Source organism: Peromyscus leucopus, chromosome 1, assembly GCF_004664715.2.
Source record: "Peromyscus leucopus breed LL Stock chromosome 1, UCI_PerLeu_2.1, whole genome shotgun sequence".
Classification (NCBI taxonomy): domain Eukaryota; kingdom Metazoa; phylum Chordata; class Mammalia; order Rodentia; family Cricetidae; genus Peromyscus; species Peromyscus leucopus.
Genome location: NC_051063.1, coordinates 161,602,305 through 161,621,858, shown reverse-complemented (window position 1 = coordinate 161,621,858; position 19,554 = coordinate 161,602,305). Strand labels below are relative to the sequence as shown.

The following is a 19,554-nucleotide window of genomic DNA, read 5'->3' as shown; positions in this document are numbered from 1 at the left end:
ACTCCAGTTCCAGGGGATCTGATGCCCTCTTCTGACCTCCATGGGCACCAGGCACACACACAGTGGACTTAAATACACACAGGCACTCACACACTCACACACACACACACACAGAAAAATGCCTACAGAAAGCGAGAGATGTTCTGATCTGACATCTCTCACTGAGCTACTCTGACACACTGCTTCTGCAGGGCTTCCCTGTTATTTCTGCTGGATGTTGTAAGCATCTGCTTTGATGATGTTACTTTGTTTGCTCAGGTGACTCCAGTTGTTCCTTGGGATGTTGTAATACCCAATTTGACGATTTGTTACCTGCTATTTTTAACTTTTGCTTACTATATACATAATAAACTTACGTATTCAAGAGCCAGAAGCACCTCTATTGTCTATCATTCTCCGTATGAACACATTCCACACCAAATGGCCTGTATGTCCTCATTGACAAAGTGGGACTTACAGAGAGGCTGTCAAAAATTTTAAAACAGGGGTGGACTCTTAGCCAGAGACCAACTCTTGTGACAGGTCTTGACCAGGGACAAGCAGCCAGCCTCTACACAGTGATAAAATAATTCTGGGTCAACTCCTAGGCCCTGCAAGAGCTAGCTCCACCACTGAGCCAAATTCCCACCCACACGGTTGTCAGATGGAATCTTACTATGTATATAGTAAACAGTATAGCATACATAGTGTACAGTACATATACTGTATATGGCCCAGGACGACCTTGTACTGGGAATCCCTCTGCTTCAGCCTCCTGACTGCTAGCATCATAACCTATGCTACCATATCTGGCTGCTTCCAAGTGACTCTTGCCTCCGGTGCACATCCCGGTCAAATTCCCACCTCTGCTTAACAGTGCTGGCCTGTGACCTCACCAGGACATTGTAAAAATGATACTGTGTGAACGGGAAGCTTGGTCCGAACAACCTAAAGCTTTTGCTCTCTGACCTTCCCCAGACCGACGTATCACATGCATACTGTACCTGTGGAGGCCAGAAGAGGGCATCAGATCCCCCAGGACTGGAATTACAGAGGATTGTGAACTGCCATGTGGGTGCTGGGAATCAATACAGATCCTCTGCAAGGGCAGCCAGTGCTCTTAACAATGGAAGCATCTCTTCAGTGTTTTCTCTGATTTCTTTCTTTAAAGAGTCCACCTACCGTGTCTTCTGGACACTCAGTCCTGCGACTAAGCCCAGAGGAAAAGGAATTGAGAATTCCTTCCACAGGCAGTACCAACTTGCCATTCACAGAGAGAATCTTCCAGAACTGACACCTTCAGAGAACTGCAGCATGGGCCTACCCTCTGACTACAACTTCAACAGGGCCCCCAAACCAAAACCATGCAGCTAAGACTGCCCCTGCCGCCAACCCCCCCACCCTCCCCACCCCCACCCCCCACCCCCGGTTTTCATCCAGAGACACCATGTGAGATAACCATGTCTACTCCGTGAGCCAGGTTCCGGTGTGATTCCTGAGCAATGATCTACCACTGAGCTGACACAAGTCACAGGATGTGATTCTACTAAAAACTTGAACAAGGGGCTGCAGAGGTGGCTCAGCAGTTGAGAGCACTGGCTGCTCTTCCAGAGGACCCGGGTTCAATTCCCAGCACCCACAAGGTAATTCACAACTGTCTGTAATTCTAGTCCCTGGGGATCCAACACCCTCTTCTAGCCTCTGGGCACTGTATGCATACAGACGCACACTACACTGAAGTACACACAGGCAAAATACCCATAACACATAAAATACAATAAAATATTTGAAACCTAAACAAACTGGATGTGGTGATAGCTTATGCCCGTTCTCCCAGCACTTGGGAGGCTAGACTATCATGAGTCCAAGATGACTCTGTCCCTAAACAAACAAACCCAATGCTTTGACAGAAAGCTTTAAGAGTAAGTGATCCGGCCGGGCGGTGGTGGCGCACGCCTTTAATCCCAGCACTCGGGAGGCAGAGCCAGGTGGATCTCTGTGAGTTCGAGGCCAGCCTGGACTACCAAGTGAGTCCCAGGAAAGGCGCAAAGCTACACAGAGAAACCCTGTCTCGAAAAACCAAAAAAAAAAAAAAAAAAAAAGAGTAAGTGATCCTAAAACGGATTAGACAACCCAGAGGCAGCTGCTGGTGTGGGTTTAAAGAAAGGGCAGGAAAACATTGCTGGGAATTGTAGGGAAAAGAATTTTTGTAGGCCAGGCTTGGTGGTGCATGCCTTTGATCCCAGCACTTGCAAGGCAGACATGCGGAACTCTATGAGTTCGAGGCCAGCCTGGGCTACGTGGAGAAAACCTTTCTTGAAAAACAAGAAAAGGAAAGAAAAAAAGAAAAAGCATGCACTGCTCTTGCAGAGAACCCAAGTTCAGTTCCCAGCACCCACGTGTAAGCCACAATGGCCCGTAGCTCTAGAGTATGACACCCTTGTTCAGGACTCTGTGGTCACCCACACCTGCACTCACATGCAGAGACACACAAATATACATACAATAAAAATAAAATAAATCTATTTTTAAAACCCCTTTATTTCCAGGCTAGGTGGTGCACACCTTTGATCCCAGTACCTGGAAGGCAGAGGCAGGCAGCTCTCTGAGTTCCAGGATATCTAGGGCTATGTAAGGAAATCCTGTCTCAAAAATTAAACAAACAAGGGGCTGGAAAGATGGCTCAGAAGTTAAGAGCACTGGCTGCTCTTCCAGAGGTCCTGAGTTCAGTTCCCAGCATCCACATGGTGGCTCACAACCATCTATAAGGAGATCTGGTGCCCTCTTCTGGCCTGCAGACAGAAGACTGTATACATAATAAATAAATCTTTAAAAAAAAAAAAAATTCTTAAAAAAAATTAAACAAAAGAGCCCTTTGTTGGGCTGGGGATATAGCTCAGTTGGGAGAGGGCTTGTCTAGCACGCACTAGGACCTGAATAAACCAGGTAGCTCACACCTGTAATTCCAGAACTCCAAAGGCAGGGAGATCAGAAGTTAAATGTCATCCTCAGCCACACATCAGGGATGGGCTATATGAGACCCTTTCTACAAGCAAAGACCCTTTGTTAAACTTGAGAGACTAAAGCAGATACACACAAACACTTGGTCAAAGACAAGGTTCCCGAGAGGCATCGTGATACCATCTCGGTGGGCTCAGAAGCAAAGGTATGAAGGAATTCGTCTTGGCCCAGTGAAATAGCTCTGTGGCTGGGAGAACTTGCCACCAAGCCTGACCCCGAGTTCCTTCCCTAGGAACCACGTGATGCGTGAGAGACCTGATTCCCACGAGCTGTACTCTGACCTCCACATGCACTGTGGCCCGTGTATGCCCGAGTACAAATACATACATGTAAGAACAACAATTATTATATATATTATACATATCATATAGAACTCACCTTGAAGAAATCTGTGCACACAGCTCTTGTCTAACAGAATGACACCCCAACCCCCCACAAAAAGCTCCTTGAAACAGTCTCTTCAGACTTACTAAGAACTAATGTCTGAAACTGTATCTACCTGAATGGAGCTAAGTGAGGCAGCTAAAAGATACTTAAGAGACCTTTAGCTACTCAGCTTCTTACTTTCAATCTCACAGACTAAGGTACTAAAACAAAGTACTCCACCCCCAACACAAATTATGAGAGAAAGACAGACTTTTAATATATTCTTTTTGTTGTCGGATTGTTATTTTGTGCTTAGAAATAGTGTCACCACTGTACCCCAGGCTGGCCTCAGATTCATCATCCTCCTGCATCAGTTCCCATGGTGCTGGGAAGACAGGGGTGTGCCACCACACCTAAGACACCATTCGGTAACTTCCTAGTTTATAATCAACCATACAGCAGGGCAGGGCAGCCACAGCTACCAACCATCGGATAAATGATGGCAGCTTTTCTTTTCAATTTTTGTTTATTGTAATTTTTTTTTTCTTTCTTGCTTTTTTTTTTTTTTTGGTATTTCGAGACAGGGTTTCTCTGTGTAACACCCCTGGCTATCCTGGAACTCACTCTGTAGCCCAGGCTGGCCTCGAACTCACAGAGATCCACCTGCTTCTGCCTCCTGAGTAGTGGGATTAAAGGCATTCGCCACCACCGTCTGGCTTTATTGTAAATTTTCAATTGGTAGATGACACCTATTATGAGGTACACTGTGATATTGATACATGGATCTACGTAACAATCAGTTAAGACTGACTAGTCTATGCATTGCTTCAAACAGTTAGCATCTCTCTTCTCCAGTGCTTGCCTGTCACATGCCCGACTCTGAATTCAACTCCCAGCATCACAAAGACAGACTGACAGACAGACATCGGTACACCAGCTTTCGTTGTGTTGATCATTTGAGGGGCTCACTAGCCAGCCCAGGCTGGCACTGACCTTGTGGTTCTCCGGCCTTAGCTTCCTCACTGCTGCGATCATCGGCATGAACCACTGTGCCTGACCCTACTATTTCCTTTTGAGAGGACCAGCCACAGGAAGTGGAATTCCTCACTGGGACTGCCATTGGTTAGCAGTGTGAGTTTGTTCCCTGGGCTTTTTGTTTTGAGAAAGGGTCTCCTCATGTAGCCCAGGCTGGCCAGGGCCTGGTAATCCTCCAACTTCAGCCTTCTAAATGCTGGGATTACAAGCCTGATCCACCAGAACCAAGCTGCATATCTTGAACTAAAAATACCTAGTCAGCCTGAGTCAGCCAGTCCAACAGCCAGCTGTAAGGGAGTGTGAGTCTGTACCAGCACCGGGGATAACTAACACCACACTGTCCACCCAGCATGCCTGAGCACACACAGCGTGATCAGAACACTGGGATCCCACTCTGCCACACAGCAGAGGGTGAAGGATGTCCTTTCACACACAAAACCTCAGGGACATTCTGAAATCCAGATTCCCATCAAGGACTCCTAGCCTTCCTCATCCCAGGAAGCCCTGCATCCAGGTGGCTGCCTGGCCTTTAAGATGAATGCCAGGGTCATTTTCAAGTCTGAAAATGGCTCTTGGCCAAGGCAAGCAGCCTTTGACCAGCAGCCACCCGCGGGAGCTGTTGGGAGCTGCTGCTTTCGGTCACAAACCCAGACCGATCACAGCTGACCAGATAATCACGCTCTGAGCATGCCCAACCCATACAGATACACACCCGCACACACCCACACACACCCACAGGATTACCCTTGTACCCCTGACTTGGTAACATCTACCATCCTGTGCAGAGATACCCTGGGGAGACACGCTGAGGCCACGATGGATTGTGAAGTAAATTCAGCTGGTCTCTGTGGCAACCCACACTGCCTCTCCAATCCCCACATACACTTGATAGCAGAGGAGTTCAGCTGAGCATGCTGTGACATTCTTTTTCTTTTTTTTTTTTTTTAAGATTTATTTATTATGTACGCAGTGTTCTGTTTGCATTTATCCCTGGATGCCAGAAGAGGGAGCTAGATCTCATTACAGATGGTTGTGAGCCACCATGTGGTTGCTGGGAATTGAACTCAGGACCTCTTGGAAGAAGAGCCAGGGTTCTTAACCTCGGAGCCATCTCTCCATCCCCCTTTTTTGATTTGAGACAGGGTTTCTCTGTGCAGCCCTGACTGTCATGAAACCCGTTCTGTGGACCAGGCTGGCCTTGAACTCACAGAGCTCCAACTGTCTCTGCCTCCTGAGTGCTGAGATTAAAGGCGTGCATCAACACTGCCCTTGTGACGTCTTTAGTTTTAGGCTTTAGTTCTAGCCTTTAGAACTAGGAAGGCAGAGGCACAAAGATCTCTGTGAGTCCTAGATCAGTACGGTCTACACAGGCCAGTTCCAGGCCAGCCAGGAACTGTTAGTTAGATCCTGCTTTGAAAAGAAAGAAAAGAAAAAGAGAGAAGGAGTGAGGGAAGGGAAGGGAAAGGAAAAAAATCGAACAAAAGGTCTGTGTGTGGTGCAGTCATATGCATGAAACTGACCCAGAGGTATGTTTCACGTTTTTCTAGCAGAAATCAGCTGTAGGGAGGGGATGTGGGCTGCAGTTCAGTTGGCCATTACGTAAAGCCTGAAGTTGACCCTCCACATCCCTGCTGCCCTAACACCACATAACAGGCTGTAGTGGCGCACATCGGCAATCCCAGACCTTGAAAGATGGAGAGGGTGTGCTCACTCTGAAAAGAGCTGAGAGAAATTCAGGTCTCAGCAGAGATGCCAGGGTCAGCAATCACACAGGTCACCCCTACCTGAGGCTGCAGCAGGGCCTAAGTCCTGCCTCTAGGGAGAGCAGTGGGCCAGATTCCTGAAAACACGCACGCACACACGCACGCGGCCAAAGGCTCTTCTAGGCTAGCATCAGCTTACCTGGCAGAAAGACTTCATCTTCTCCAGAACCCTGTTGACCTCTGGCATCACGTCTTTGCCATCCACCACAATGGGTGTGTTGGACCGGTTCCGGAGGGCCACATGCAGCACAGCCCGATCCTAGAGATGAAGGTCGGAGAATGAGGAACTACCACACACTCTAGCGTTAGAATGGTCCCATCTAGGAGAGGAACAGTGTGGCTCAGGCCTCTGCACCAGACAAGCAGGTCCCCAGGCACCCATTCCCACCACAGTCTTGTACAGAGAACCTACTTCATGCTTTGGGAGTGAGTCTGAGGACAGGGAATCCTATGCCTACCTTCTAAGCTGTGGACAGTCAGAAGCAGATATAGCAGGACCTGAACATGCCTAAAAGGCTTTTCATGCCTGAAGGACCCCAGGGCACGAAAAGGCTGACTCGAGAGAACAGAGTGACCAAAGGCCTAGTGGCCACAACAGAGGTGAGGGATGAAGCAATAAAGCCCTTCGGTGGACCAGTGACTAGAAAGCCCTAACAGCCTCCTCAGCCCTCCCGAGGAGAGGACTTCTTGTTTGTTGCACCTTCTAAAACTATCCAGAGGCCTCAGGATGTGAAGTAACACAGGCAGCCAAACAGCCTTACGGCCACAACCGCCACAAACTAAAACGTCACTGGAGTCGGCGACAAGAGCCAAAGCAGCTCAGCTGGTCACAAGAGCGAAATGGCCCATCCAGCTAAGGACAAGGGCGACCCTGGAAGGAGCAGATGGCTAGGAAAGCGATCGCAATCCAGGGAGAGGCTCCTGGCGAGAGGGAGAGCCCGACGGCAGCCCACCCACCCTACCTAACCCCATGACTCCCCATGTCCCTTAAGCAAGTGCACCCCTGCAGGAAGCCCTCGACCGCGGCTTCCCCACACAAGCCCAGCTGCTTCCAACTGCACCTGTGAGCGCCAAGCCTCGGACTCCTCACAAGACAAAAGACCCAGGGCTAGAGAGGTGGCTCAGCAGTCAGGAGCACACGCTCCTCTCCCACGGGGCCAGAGTTCGCAGCACACAGTGGCGGCTCACAACACTTTTAACTCCTTTTCCAGGAGAATCTGACACCTGTAGGCACCGGTACTCATGTGCACATACCTACACACTCATAATGTAAGGGGGGGGGGGGGAGACACAGAGAAGTGCGGAGCGTTTATTAGGCCTGCAGGCTTCCACACGCCGGGACACGTGTTTCCCAGCACGTGTTCACCCCCACTTCTTCACCCCTACTGCCGAAGAGACTAAGGGCTTTGGTGACATGATTCTTCTTGTCACTAGAACAACTTGCAGCAAGGACCCATCGGAGTACCAAAGTTGAAATTCTCCAAGACAAAGAGCTCTCCCTTCAGGCTTGAGCTGGCCCTCCCTGGGCAGACACTAGGAACTGCTCCAATTTGCTTGCCAAGTCCAAGCTGCCAGTCTCGGAGAAGACACACCCCAAAGCTCTGCAGCCACCCCCACAGAAGAAAAGCCTTTAGCACCTTCAGGAGGTAAAAGCATTGCTCAAGAGTGAGGGAGAAGACACGGGGTGGTGATAACAGTCTGGTGAGCAGGAGGGAAGAAGGAAGAGGCCCGGGGTGGTGATGCTGAACCTGGTGACCACTACTACTGCTCACCTCCGTGTAGTTGATCTTCTCGCCACTGAACATTTTGTCCCGTGCAGCCTCCACGCCCCTGGACTTAGCCTAGGAGGAGAAGACACTAAGGCCTAGTGTCCCATCCCCACCGGCCACCCCAAGTCCAAACCCCCAGTGAGGCTGACAGATGCTCGGCCGGTTTTCCTTTCCCATCGCCTTCCAAGAGTCTGCTCAAATAGCAGGCCCTGGAGATCCCTGGGATACCACTCCAAACCTGAACCTGGAACCCAAGACACCTCCCCCCCACGTCCCCACATCCAAGCCACAGAGCACAGTTCCCCAATCAGAACATTACCAGGTCCACCAGCATCTCCATCACCTCCTTGTTCACGAGGTTCTTGGAGTAATCCACCAGAATATTGCCATGGTTGGTGTTGAGGTTCAAGCTGCAGGAAGATGCAGAAGCTGCTGGCCACACCCAAGCCCTCCCTCTCTGTGCCACAACCCCAGTGGCAGTGCCTGTTGCACGGCCACATAGCCTGACCTGCGAGCAGTATAGTGGAAAAAGCCGTGGCACAAAAAGGATGCAGACAGATCCTGAGCCAGGAGCACGGTTTAGCCGGAGAAGGGTGCAGCTGCCCTGCGGAACCACCCCCACCTCCCATGTCCTTGTCTCAAACTTACTAGGGAAGACCAATGCATTAGTATAGGGACTTCCAGTGAGGAGCCACAGGTGGTCCTCTCATGTCCCTAGCCTTCCAGCATCAGTGACAAGGAATGCCCGGATGCATCACATGCACGATTTCCTCCACCCTCCCTTCCATTTAGCAGCCTTCCACCGGTCTCTCTGGCCTCTGCATCGTGCCTCCACGGCTCTATTTTTACCCCGTGGCTCCCAGTAAATCTCAGCCGACCCACCCTTCCCCACCCAAGCCCACGAGAAACAGGTGGGAGGGGACAGCTCTCTCCTGTCTGTCGCGTCAGCAAGGGCTCCTCCTCCTCCTCCTCCTCCTGGGTGGTTAGAAATCACTTCTTGAATGGCTGAGACTGGAAGGCGGGGGCGAAGGGGCAGAGGGGTCCTCGTGGGGGTGAGGGGCACTCCTCCTCATGACTAAGCAGCCCTGGCCCTCTAGTGAGCACGCGGGTCCCAAGTCCCACTCCAAGGAGGAGTCAAGGACAAAATGCGGCCCCGGCCTGGGCCCCCGGGGGGCGGCTGGAGGTTCCCGGGGCTCCTTGGCCCCGACCCTGCGCGCCCACCTGAAGTGGTTGAAGCGCTCCGGATCCTTCTCAAAAAGGTTCCGCAGATTGAGATCGGCGCGGTTCGCACGGTGCCATTCCTGCAGCTTCTGGAACACCGGGTTCCGGGTGAGCGCGGCCATGGCGGGACCGGAGAGTTACACGGAGCTGGACGTGCGCGGAAGAGGAAGAAGCAGCAGCAGCAGCGCGCAGCAAGCTCCGCGTCCGTGCGCGCAGCGGTCTTTATGGCGCAGGCGTCTGGCCCCGCCCCTCCCGGCCCCGCCTCCGGCCGCCTCGGCCCGGCCCCGCCCCTGTCCGCGCCCGCTACGCGACCTTGCCAGTGGCTGCAGATCTGGGGGCCTCTGCTGGCCCTCTCTGTAATACTAGTGTGGCCATTTGCTATGTCCCTTGGATGACTTCTGCCCGGAAGTGACTTGAAGGGCAGAGGCGGAGCTTCCCATGCCCGGTCCGCTTGCTTCCTTCCTTCATTTATTTAATTCAGCAAAACACTATGGAATAAAACTCTAGAGGATTCTACCTCTAACTCTTGGTTAGAGGTATTACTGCAAGGATTATGGGTACACAAACCAAATAAGCAAATAGAATTTATGGAATTTCATAGCTGGCAGTGAGTGCTCCTGAAAAGAGGCAAACTGGATTGAGCAGCAGAGATGGTTCAGTGGTTAAGAGCACATTAGTACATCTCTTGCAGAGGACCTGAACTGAGTTCCCAGCGTGCACATAGGGTGGCTAACAACTGCCGGTAACTCCTGCTGCAGGTGCCTTTGAATTCCAAAGGCATTTGCATTCTCCTGCACATACCCACCCCGCACACATAGTTAATAATAAAATTATACACATATATTTAAAGGCCTATTGGAAATAAGCACTGTAATTTTAAATAGATGATTAAGAAAAAAACTTGCTCTTTATTATATTTGAGTAAAAGCATGAAGGAGAAGAAATGAGCCAGTTGGCTACCTGGAAGGAAAGTTCTGTCAAAGGGAATAGAAATCGCAAAATCTGAGAGAGCCACGGGTGTCCCACAAATGGAAGGCGCATGTGGCCGGAGAGGGGAAAACCTTAGAGGGTGACATCAGAGAAAAGAGCGTTCACTCAGGGGCTTGCAAAGCATTGAGGATCGACTTTCGTTTAGAGATGAGAAGCCACTGACAGACTAAACAGAGCTGGGACTTCATCAGAGTGATACAGGTCAGTAAAATAAACCAGGTCCGGAAGCAGGCAGCTTTGGTCAAGGGAGGAGGAGATGGACATGGATGACTGAATGAATGAAGAATCCACAATTTCCTGGCGAGAAAGGTCAAGATACCCAGTTTGGGATCCAACTTCCTGGAGAAAATGGAGTTCTCACCTCCAATTCTGACTAAGAACAAGGGAGACTCCTAATGAGGGAGAAGGGGGAAGGTGCAAGTGTCAGGGGGATCATTTCCAAGACAGTGCTGGACATCTTAGCACTGGGGTGGCAGTACAATCCCAACACTGGGGGAGGAGAGGCAGAAAGATCAAGAGTTCAAAGCCAGTATCAGCAACATGTTTGAAGTCAGCATGTCTAAAAGACAAAAAACAGGAACTCAGGAGAGAGTTTGGTAAAGCACTTGCCTCAGAGATGAGGACATATTTACTCACCAGAGCCTGTGTAAAAAGCTGCACATGGTGGCCTCTTGTGGTCTCAGTGCCAGGGATGCAGGGACAGGAGGATCCTAAGGTCCAATGACCAGCCAGCCTCAGTGGTAATCCCCAGGTCTCACCGATAGACCCTGCCTCAAAAAAGAAGCTGAAAATTAATAAAATGGGGGCTGGAGAGATGGCTCAGACCTCTTCCAAAGGTCATGAGTTCAATTCCCAACAACCACATGGTGGCTCACAACCATCTGTAATGAAATCTGGCGCCCTCTTCTGGAATGCAGGCATATATGCAGGCAGAACACTACATAATAAAGAAATACATCTTTTTTTTTTTTAAAAAAAGAAAATGAATAAAATATATTACTAAGCTGGGCAGTGGTGGCACACCTTTAATTCAGCACTCAGGAGACAGAGGCAGGCAGATCTGAGTTTGAGGCCAGCCATAACTACTACTACATACTGAGTTCCAGGACTGCCAGAGCCACATAGCATGAGCCTAACCTGAAGAAAAAAAAGGGGGGGGGGGCGGTAAGCTGGCAAGATAGCTCGTCAGCCAAGGCCAAGGCTAATAACCTGAGTTTGATCCCTGGAACTCACATAATAGAAAAGAACTAACTCCCTGTCCTTTGGCCACAGGCACACTGTGGCACACCCCTTCAAATAAACAAGTGTAATTAGAAATAAAACGGTGGGCAGCAGACCTAAGCAACAGTACTCAACGTTGTCCTCTAGCCTCCATGTGCACACACTGCAACAGCAATCACTCCCACCCTGAACCTCAGCTAACAAGAACGCCAGTCTCGGCTGTGGCTGTCCCAGGGTCCCGGGGTCCTCCGACTCTGGCCCAGCGGTGTCCAAAGGCTCCCCTTTTGTAGGAGGCACTTTTTTTTATTTTTTAGATTTATTTATTTATTATGTATACAGCATGTATGACTGCAGGCCAGAGAGGGCACCAGATCTCATTACAGATGCTTGTGAGCCACCATGTGGTTGCTGGGAATTGAACTCAGGACCTCTGGAAGAGCAGCCAGTGCTCTTAACCTCTGAGCTGTCTCTCCAACCCTGTAGGAGGCATTTTTGATGACAGCTGCTGAGGCTTTCCTTCCTTTCTCTTCCTGTTCCAAGGAATAATGGGAGGCGATGTGCTCAGGACCAACTGGCTTCCCTGCTGAGCCATCTCCTGCTCTGATTATCAGTTTTAAGAGAAAAAAGAGAATGACCCCTAGAGATAGGCTCTCTTTGGTCTTTATGTTGTTTTGAGTTGTCATTTACAACTTTTTTTTTTTTTTACGATGTAGTGAGTTTGTAGCCTGGTCTACCAAGTGAGTTCAGGACAGCCAGAGTTACACCCTGTCTCTAAACCCCACGCCCCCCCCCCCAAAAAAAAAAATAAAGAAAAAGGAAAAAGATGCAGCCTGAGCTTTCAGAACGCTGGAGTTGTAGGTGTGAATTATTACATGTGGGTAACAAGCACAAATCTCTCCAAAGATTTTAGGGGTGTTTCACCTACTTGCTCCTCACCACACTTAAACCTTTTAAAAAAGATCTGATAGGAACCCCACATGGTGGTGCAGCCCAAAATCCCAGCACTCTAAGAGTTTAAGGACAGTCTGGTTATACTGCAAATTCAGGACAGCCAGGGCTACATAAGGACCTGTCTCAAAAATTAAACGGTGTGTGTGTGTGTGTGTGTGTGTGTGTGTGTGTGTGTGTAAGGTAAATCCAGTTTTCTATTCCCATCGTAACTGCCAGGGTATTTTATGCCAAGCACTGCAAACCAGAGTAAAGACGTCAGTCAGGAGCGACAGGACTCTGGGCCAGAGAAAGTTCTTGGGATCATGCCCACACAACAGGGATTAAGCACAATCTGTAGAAAACCTGGCCCAGAAAATGCATGAGAGCCTGCTCAAACCAGTCTCAAGTGCCTTCAGCACGATGACCGGATCATAAGAGGATTTGACAGTAGAGACAGGTTTAGTAAGTCCAGGGAGGGTCGAAATTCTCAACAACGCAGCCCTGGGAAAAGCCCTTGAACTCTGTGAAGCTGGCACTTCCCAGCCTTTGGTGGGAAGCAAAGAGCCGCGTCCTAAAGATGGGGAAACTAAGGCAAGGGCATCTGGCCAGATCATGCTTGATCAGAGTCTGCCCGACGAGGGTTAACAGTGGAGTAGGGGCTGAGTGGAAGACGCCGGCGGGAGGCGGGAGGCCGGGAAGCCGGGAAGCCGGGAAGCCAGGAGCGCACCACTACGGGTCAGCGAGCGGTTCCGAGCTGCCGAGCCGCCAGAGATGCTGAGTCACCGGGCCGCGAAGGCTGGGGAGCGCGCCTCCCTGGGCTGGGCGGAGCTCCGGGCACGCGCACGCACATTCCGCGGGGCGGGCGGGCGCGAGGCCGTGCGCTTGGAGGTCGCGAGCACACGCAGTACCTAGGCTAGCTGCGTGTAGGCTTGCACGTCCAGGGAGGGGGCAGGGCGAGCGCATGTGCGCATGTGCGGGCCCAGGGTCGCAGCTGCGTGGTGAGAGACTTAGAAAACGGCTGCATTTGCACGTCTGGGATGGTTGAAATACACTGCGTGCGCATGCCCCGGGTGAGGAGGATGTGCACACGCGCTCTCCAGGAATAATGCGTGAGGCAAGAGGGCGTGGCGGGCTAACGCCTGTGGTCTCAGTGAGGCTGAGGCAGACGTGTTCGATGCCAGCCTGGGCTACATAGTGGGTATCTAGTCTAGCCTGGGCTACAGTGTGAGCCCCACTCATTAAAAACAAACATAAAACAGGGTACATAATTCTGACGGGACGCTCCCAATGATAATTCCTCTTCCAGTTCTGATAGAATTCCGGTGAACAATTCTTGAGAGCCTTATGTCAGGTGTGATTTTCCACTCTACATTAGAATTAGCAAATCCTGGCTCCAGCAACCTTTCGTCTGCCACACATTGCCTGACAAGGGCCTGGAATTGTGGTCCTAATAGGATCAGTCTTAGCTCTCCTGGGGCCTTCTACTGGAGAGTGTTATGCCCAGATAAGGACCCCCAAAGAGACCACCAGAAGACCAGATATATCCAGAATGCAATAGCAAGGTTTACTTCGCAATACGAGCTAGCAAGGAACCCTCGTCCGCAGTGCCCGGCGCAGCGAGGCAGGGAGGAGAGTTCCTCTTTTTTGGGGAGATCAGCTTTTGAAGGCAAAACCCACAAAATTCTTCAGAGAGGAGGGGGTTAGTACGGGTCCACCCTTGATTGGTCCAGTTTTCCTGAGTTTGGACTTTCATCTTATTTTTTGCTCTGTCAGGAGTTTTACAGCCCATCTCCAAAATTTGGTCATATTATCTCAGGGGAGGGGGGCGTCTCGTGGTTAGCTACCACCAGACAGTCTGATTTTGGACTTTTAAAACTTCTGACTTCACCCTGTCTGGGAATGGGGAACTGGGGTGGGGTCTCTCAGAGGGTAAATGGAAACCCCAAATTCCTGGGCAGCACTGCTTGCTGCACGCTGTAAAGGTAAGCAAAGACTGAGACTTAAGCAGCCCTCAGACCAGTGGTTCTCCACCTTCCTGATGCTGCAACCCCCAACACAGATCTTCGTGTTATCGTGACCCCCCACACCCTACAATTATTTTTTTCTTTTTTTAAAAATTTATTTATTATTCTTTTATATACACTAGTGTTTTGCCTGTATGTATGTCTGTGTGAGGGTGTCAGATCTTGGAGTTACAGACAGTTGTTAGCTGCCATGTGGGTGTTGGGAATTGAACTCAGGACCTCTGGAAGAGCAGTTAGTGCTCTTAACCTCTGAGCCATCTCTCCAGCCCTATTTTCTTTGCTACTTCATAATTGTAGTTCTGTTACTGCTATGAATTGTAAATATTGTTTTCCCATGGTCTTAGGTGACCCTTGTGAAAAGGTCATTGGCTCCACAAGGAGGTCACGACCCACAGTCTGAGAACCACTTCATTAGAGCCACAGGGTAAGATAGCATGGGCAAGTGAGGAGGGATGGGTGCCCCGGGAAGCCTGATGCTGTCTGGGAAGAGGGCTAATGGCTGTGACATAAAGGGCACCTGAGGATACTCTTAAGAGGATGTGATGATTTACTTCATGAAGTTTCTAGATTGGTTGTTGGTACTCTTACCAAGGATGAGAAAATTTGCGTTGTCTCCCCTGTAGGACAAAAATAAGAACTGCACAAATCTGCATGCAATGTGGCCTTCTAGCAAGGGCCTGACCCCTTGGGAAATGAGCTTGACACAGCTGAGACAGTCTTTCCCGTCACCTAGGCCTACATTCCCAACCTAGTAACCAGCACAAGAGCACACACACTCCCCCTGGAGCTGTGATTGAATTTTAAGTCCAGCTGTAAGGTCAAATCCAGGGCCCAAGTCAGACAGGCTTGTTCCCTGGGCTCCGATCATGCTGCCCATCTCTATGGCCTCTTGACAGTCATGGAGCTGAACCACCAGGTTACTTCTCCTTTGTTCCAGATCAGGTAGATGGCAGGAGTGACCCACACAGCAGAGCAGGCTAAACCCATGGCTGATAAGATGCAGGAATTCCCACCGAGGGAAAGGAAGCTCCCAAGCCTAAGGATCTCAACTGCTGGTGTGCTCCTCCATTCCTCATACTGGCTGAGGCCACCCAAGTCCTCCAGGAGGTCAGGGAATAACATCTCTGCTTCCGTCCCAGCCCATCCAGGTCATGGTAGGGCTACCATGCTCCTTTCTTTCTTAGCCACTGATATAAACGGAAGTAGCTAACAGTACTGGGCACAGAAGCCAAACAGGAGTACAGTAAGTCGTCTGTCTTTCCTGCTGGCTGTTTACTTACTGGCACTGGGGACTCAACTCAGGGCCTTGGGCTCGCTAAGCTGTGTTCCACCACTGGAGTACAACCCAATTACCTCTATGTTGTTTTTGTCTCAGACAGGGTCTTATGTATCCCAGGCCGGCCTTGCACTGAGCCTCTTGTATCTACCTCTAAAAGGCAAGGATTACAGATGAGTTTACTGAGAGGCACAGGGCAGAAAACCCATCATTCCTGGGTTTGCTCCTTAGACAGGTTGTTGGGATAGGTCACAGCATCCTGCTTGAGGAGGGTGCTATGACCAACTCCAGAAAGAGTCCACATTCTTCTAGTCGTCACCTGTCCCGGCAGAGGCTTCAGCCAGTTGACCTTAGAGAGGCCAATGACCTTAGGGGCTGCAACTGGCTGACCTGCTCCCTGCCTGTCCGATCCCGTCCCTTGACAGGTCTGAGACTCAGAGGACAAGCTGACCTGGAACCGGTTCCTGCACAGCTCTGCCAAGTGAGCTATTGCTTCTGACACGTGTCCGCTGCAGTTCATTTTAAATAAGATACAGAGTATTATTAAATGTATATTTTAATAAAGCCAATAGTTATTTTACTTATAGGAGCTTTAAAAGATACAAAATGTCGAGTTCCAGTTTGGAAGGTCACAACTATTCACATGATGTCCTGCTGATGCCGAGCAAGGCAGCCATGCGTTGGCCGTGCTGAGGACACACGCACGCACTCGCACATACATGCGCTTTGGCGAGACGCCTCTGCCAAGCGCAGCACCTGGGATTACCAGTGTTCAGGGCAAGGCGGTGCTGGCAACAGCACCTATGTGGAGACGACACAAACTGCTTCACACGGTCTCACAGCCATGGAGACAGAATGTCTTCCTTAACAGAGAAAAACAGACCAGAGATGACAGTGAGTGTCACCTGTGCTGGGGCACCAAGGAGCGACCTGGGCCCAGGGTGAGGTCTTCAGGGAGGCACTATGAAAATGAGTACTGCAGGGGACTAGAACTCGAAACACAGGGCACTGTGGACACATTACTGAAGGAAGTACAAAGTCTTTACACGTAAAACAGCCACAAGGAACTCTGAACAGATCAGTGTGCACACTGTGACAGCTGACAGACAGCAGCCACACGGGGCTGGCGTCCAGTACGTGCCTGGGAAACTATGTACAAAGTAGTTCTCTGTAAACATGGTGAGGTGAAGATCGTCAGTACAGGCAGAAGTGGCACCCCCACACAGCACAAATGACAACAGCCAGGGCCTCCAGCAGCTTGGAGACACAGTACTGAAACACAGGTGGCTGGGCTCAGACACCCGACAGGTCCTCAACAGTATTCTCGTGTGTGAACTGTGTGTGCGTGTGTATGGTGTGTGTGTACATAGATTCTTTTTGGTATTTTTAAATATAAATTTATCTGTAGAAAAATGAGAACATAAATGTGTTATTACAATCTTTGTTGGAAAAGCTTACATGGAGTTAGAAAGAATAAACCATTTATTAGTAGTTAACATATATTAAAATGGTTTAATGATTTAAGAAAATATAAAAAAAATTAATACTGTCAAACTTTCATACCAGAAAATATCATGGATTTTTCTCAATTAGACATTTTCAAAGATGAAATATGAAAATTTTAAATAAGTTTTATATAAAGAACTTTCTGCAACCTCAATTAATATATAGTGGGAAATGTCTACTCTATATAGATATATTTATTATTATTTATTTCTCAATTGAAGCACCATTCAATTCTTCTGGATCCATTCTGGCTGGAAAATATCCCCAAATCTGTTTAATGGCACATGTTAACTAAAAGTGAGGTGGTTTTTTGTTGTTGCTGACTAAACGGAGACTCTGAATTCCTGTCTGCATCATAATCCTTTGCCTTTTGAGCCAGCTCGCAGATGTCACTGTGGCTCTGAGTGTGGGGGTGCAACCCTCGCCACAGCTCCTTCCTTCAGGGAGTGTGGGTGCTGCCTTGGTCATGGTGAAGGAGCTGAGGGCAGCAGATGCAGCTTTACACTGCTCTCGGCGCGGGCCGACTGGCTCCACGGCGTGGCCAGGAGCATGCCCGAGAGCAGCTCCCAGTCCTGCTCTTGTAATTACGTGAGCCTACACCCCTGGGCGCGTCTGAGCAGAGGAGCTACCAACCCAGGGGAGGCCAGGTGGCTGCTTCTCATCACCAGTGTCTTGTATAAGCTTAAATGAAACCAGCACTGAGCTAGCCTCCAGCCAGTGTACCTGGGTCTTAAGATAGCCACTGTGTTTAGGCAGGAGACATTTGTAACTGAAAACCTACGTGAGAAGTATCTATAAAATCAGTGATGGGTGTGGGTCCCACTCAGTGTTCAAGAAGAGAGTTTCAAAGAATGGTCAGCTTTGTTCTCAGCCTGCAGGCCTCATGCCTTTCCCACATGCAGGACTGACAACCTTCGCATTGTGTTTTCCAAGCGTGGCCTCTGGCCACCTGCACCAGGATTACCTGAGGTGCTTATTAAGCATGCAGATTGCCAGCATCCCCGAGTGCCAGAAATCTCCATCTTCAGCTGTCTCCCAGGGGTCTGCTACCTTCAAAGTTTGAGAAATCAGGCTTTAAAGACTTGGAGCTGCCAATCACCTCTGACCCAAGGAACATTTCCGTCCCTGGGACAGGGGTACACTGGTCCTCTGGGGGCTGGTATCAGCTACTCAGCCCTGGGGACAGTTGCCCCAACAGCTTTGATGGGCAACAAGCTAGCTGTGGTCAGTATTGGGGCAGATAGGCTGGCCTGCGCTCAGCCTTCCCAGGGAAGGCCTTGAAGCCCTTGGGTGCCGCCTTGTGTGCTGGTGGAGGTGGGGGCTGGGGTGGCGTCTGCACATAGGTGAAGGAGGTGGTATTGCAGTCACTGGTTGCAGCCCACACAGGGGACTGCAGCATCTGCATGGTATCGTTCCACTGGCTGCCGGGACTGGAGACTCCATAGAGAGGTGCAGCAGGGCTGGGCAGCGTGCTGGGCAGCGGGGAAGGGTGCTGCCACGGTGCTTTGGGTGGCCATGTTTTGGTTTTGTTATCCTGGGGAACAGAAGAGAGTTCTTAGTGCCATTTGTGGTGAGTTGTCATTGTGTCCCACCCTACCCTTCTTTCTATCTAGTGGACAGGGTGAGAGCACCAGCCCCCCACAGCCTGGTGCAAGGGAAGTTCTTACAGTGACATCAGCACTCAATGCCTGTACAACCCACACAACAGTCTCGTAGCCCAACTGTGGAGTGCATTCGTTATCTGCACAGAAACACTTAGATATGTGTACAACTTCCACAGTGCTGGGGTATGTATTTATAGGCCTCCCACCACTCATGCACCACAGCCCTTACTTATATTTAACTGATCTGAACAGGGAGTGTGGCATGTGGCTCTCACATGAGACAAACAGCAGAGCTTCCTCTACAAAAGACTGTACCAGCTGAGGTGATCATATCTAGCCATTTATGAGAAAATAATTTACCACCAAGAGAAGACCCCTTAAGACTTTGAGGCTCAAGGTCTTTAGCATGAGCCAGCTTACGGTACCTGGTTCACATCCTCCACTGTGGTAAGAAGAGGTGGTGAGGGCAGTGTGCTGGTCTCCTGCTCTCCGCTGCTGTGTTTCCTGAAAGAATCAAGAGTTCAGAGCAATGACCACTTGGCTTCATTGTTGGGACACAGACAGACTAAGTGCTTGCTCTTGGTCTCTAGGTCCCCAGTCTAGGTGAGGAGGCCTTGGGTCCACCAAGGTCAGTGTGACATGGGAGGAGCCAGCATGCCTATAAAGCCCTTACAGGAAGTGGGCAGGAGTAGCAGCCAGCATGGAGACAGCACTGGCTGTTTTCACAGCTCTCTGAGGTATCCCGCTTTGGCTTCTCATGAATTTACTCAATAGTTACTGAAAATCTTTAACATGCACTGGGTATGTTTGGGACTTAAAAAAAAAATACTTTGTGATGAGTATGACCAA

The 19,554-nt window shown here is 50.0% G+C and overlaps 2 protein-coding genes across 7 annotated transcripts in view; both read right to left on the bottom strand.

The window, feature by feature from the left end:
* Gpi (glucose-6-phosphate isomerase) overlaps positions 1-9,371 on the bottom strand; it is a 29,311-nt gene extending 19,940 nt beyond the window's left edge. Inside the window, exons 1-4 of one of the 2 annotated variants that reach the window (XM_028877794.2) lie at positions 9,155-9,371; positions 8,253-8,343; positions 7,937-8,005; positions 6,304-6,423 (exon numbers count right to left, since the gene is read on the bottom strand). In XM_028877794.2, the coding sequence (XP_028733627.1) occupies positions 6,304-6,423; positions 7,937-8,005; positions 8,253-8,343; positions 9,155-9,276 (402 nt within the window). In that variant the 5' untranslated portion in view covers positions 9,277-9,371. Of the gene's footprint in view, positions 1-6,303; positions 6,424-7,936; positions 8,006-8,252; positions 8,344-8,581; positions 8,677-9,154 lie in introns of those variants that run through there. The other variant, XM_028877795.2, reaches the window with a different exon arrangement.
* Positions 9,372-16,133: 6,762 nt separating this feature from the next.
* Garre1 (granule associated Rac and RHOG effector 1) overlaps positions 16,134-19,554 on the bottom strand; it is a 78,766-nt gene continuing 75,345 nt past the window's right edge. For all 5 annotated transcript variants that reach the window (XM_028877793.2, XM_028877790.2, XM_028877792.2 and 2 more), the window contains exons 14-15: positions 19,131-19,209; positions 16,134-18,635 (exon numbers count right to left, since the gene is read on the bottom strand). In XM_028877793.2, coding sequence (XP_028733626.1) covers positions 18,327-18,635; positions 19,131-19,209 — 388 coding nt within the window. In that variant the 3' untranslated portion in view covers positions 16,134-18,326. The remainder of the gene's footprint in view (positions 18,636-19,130; positions 19,210-19,554) is intronic.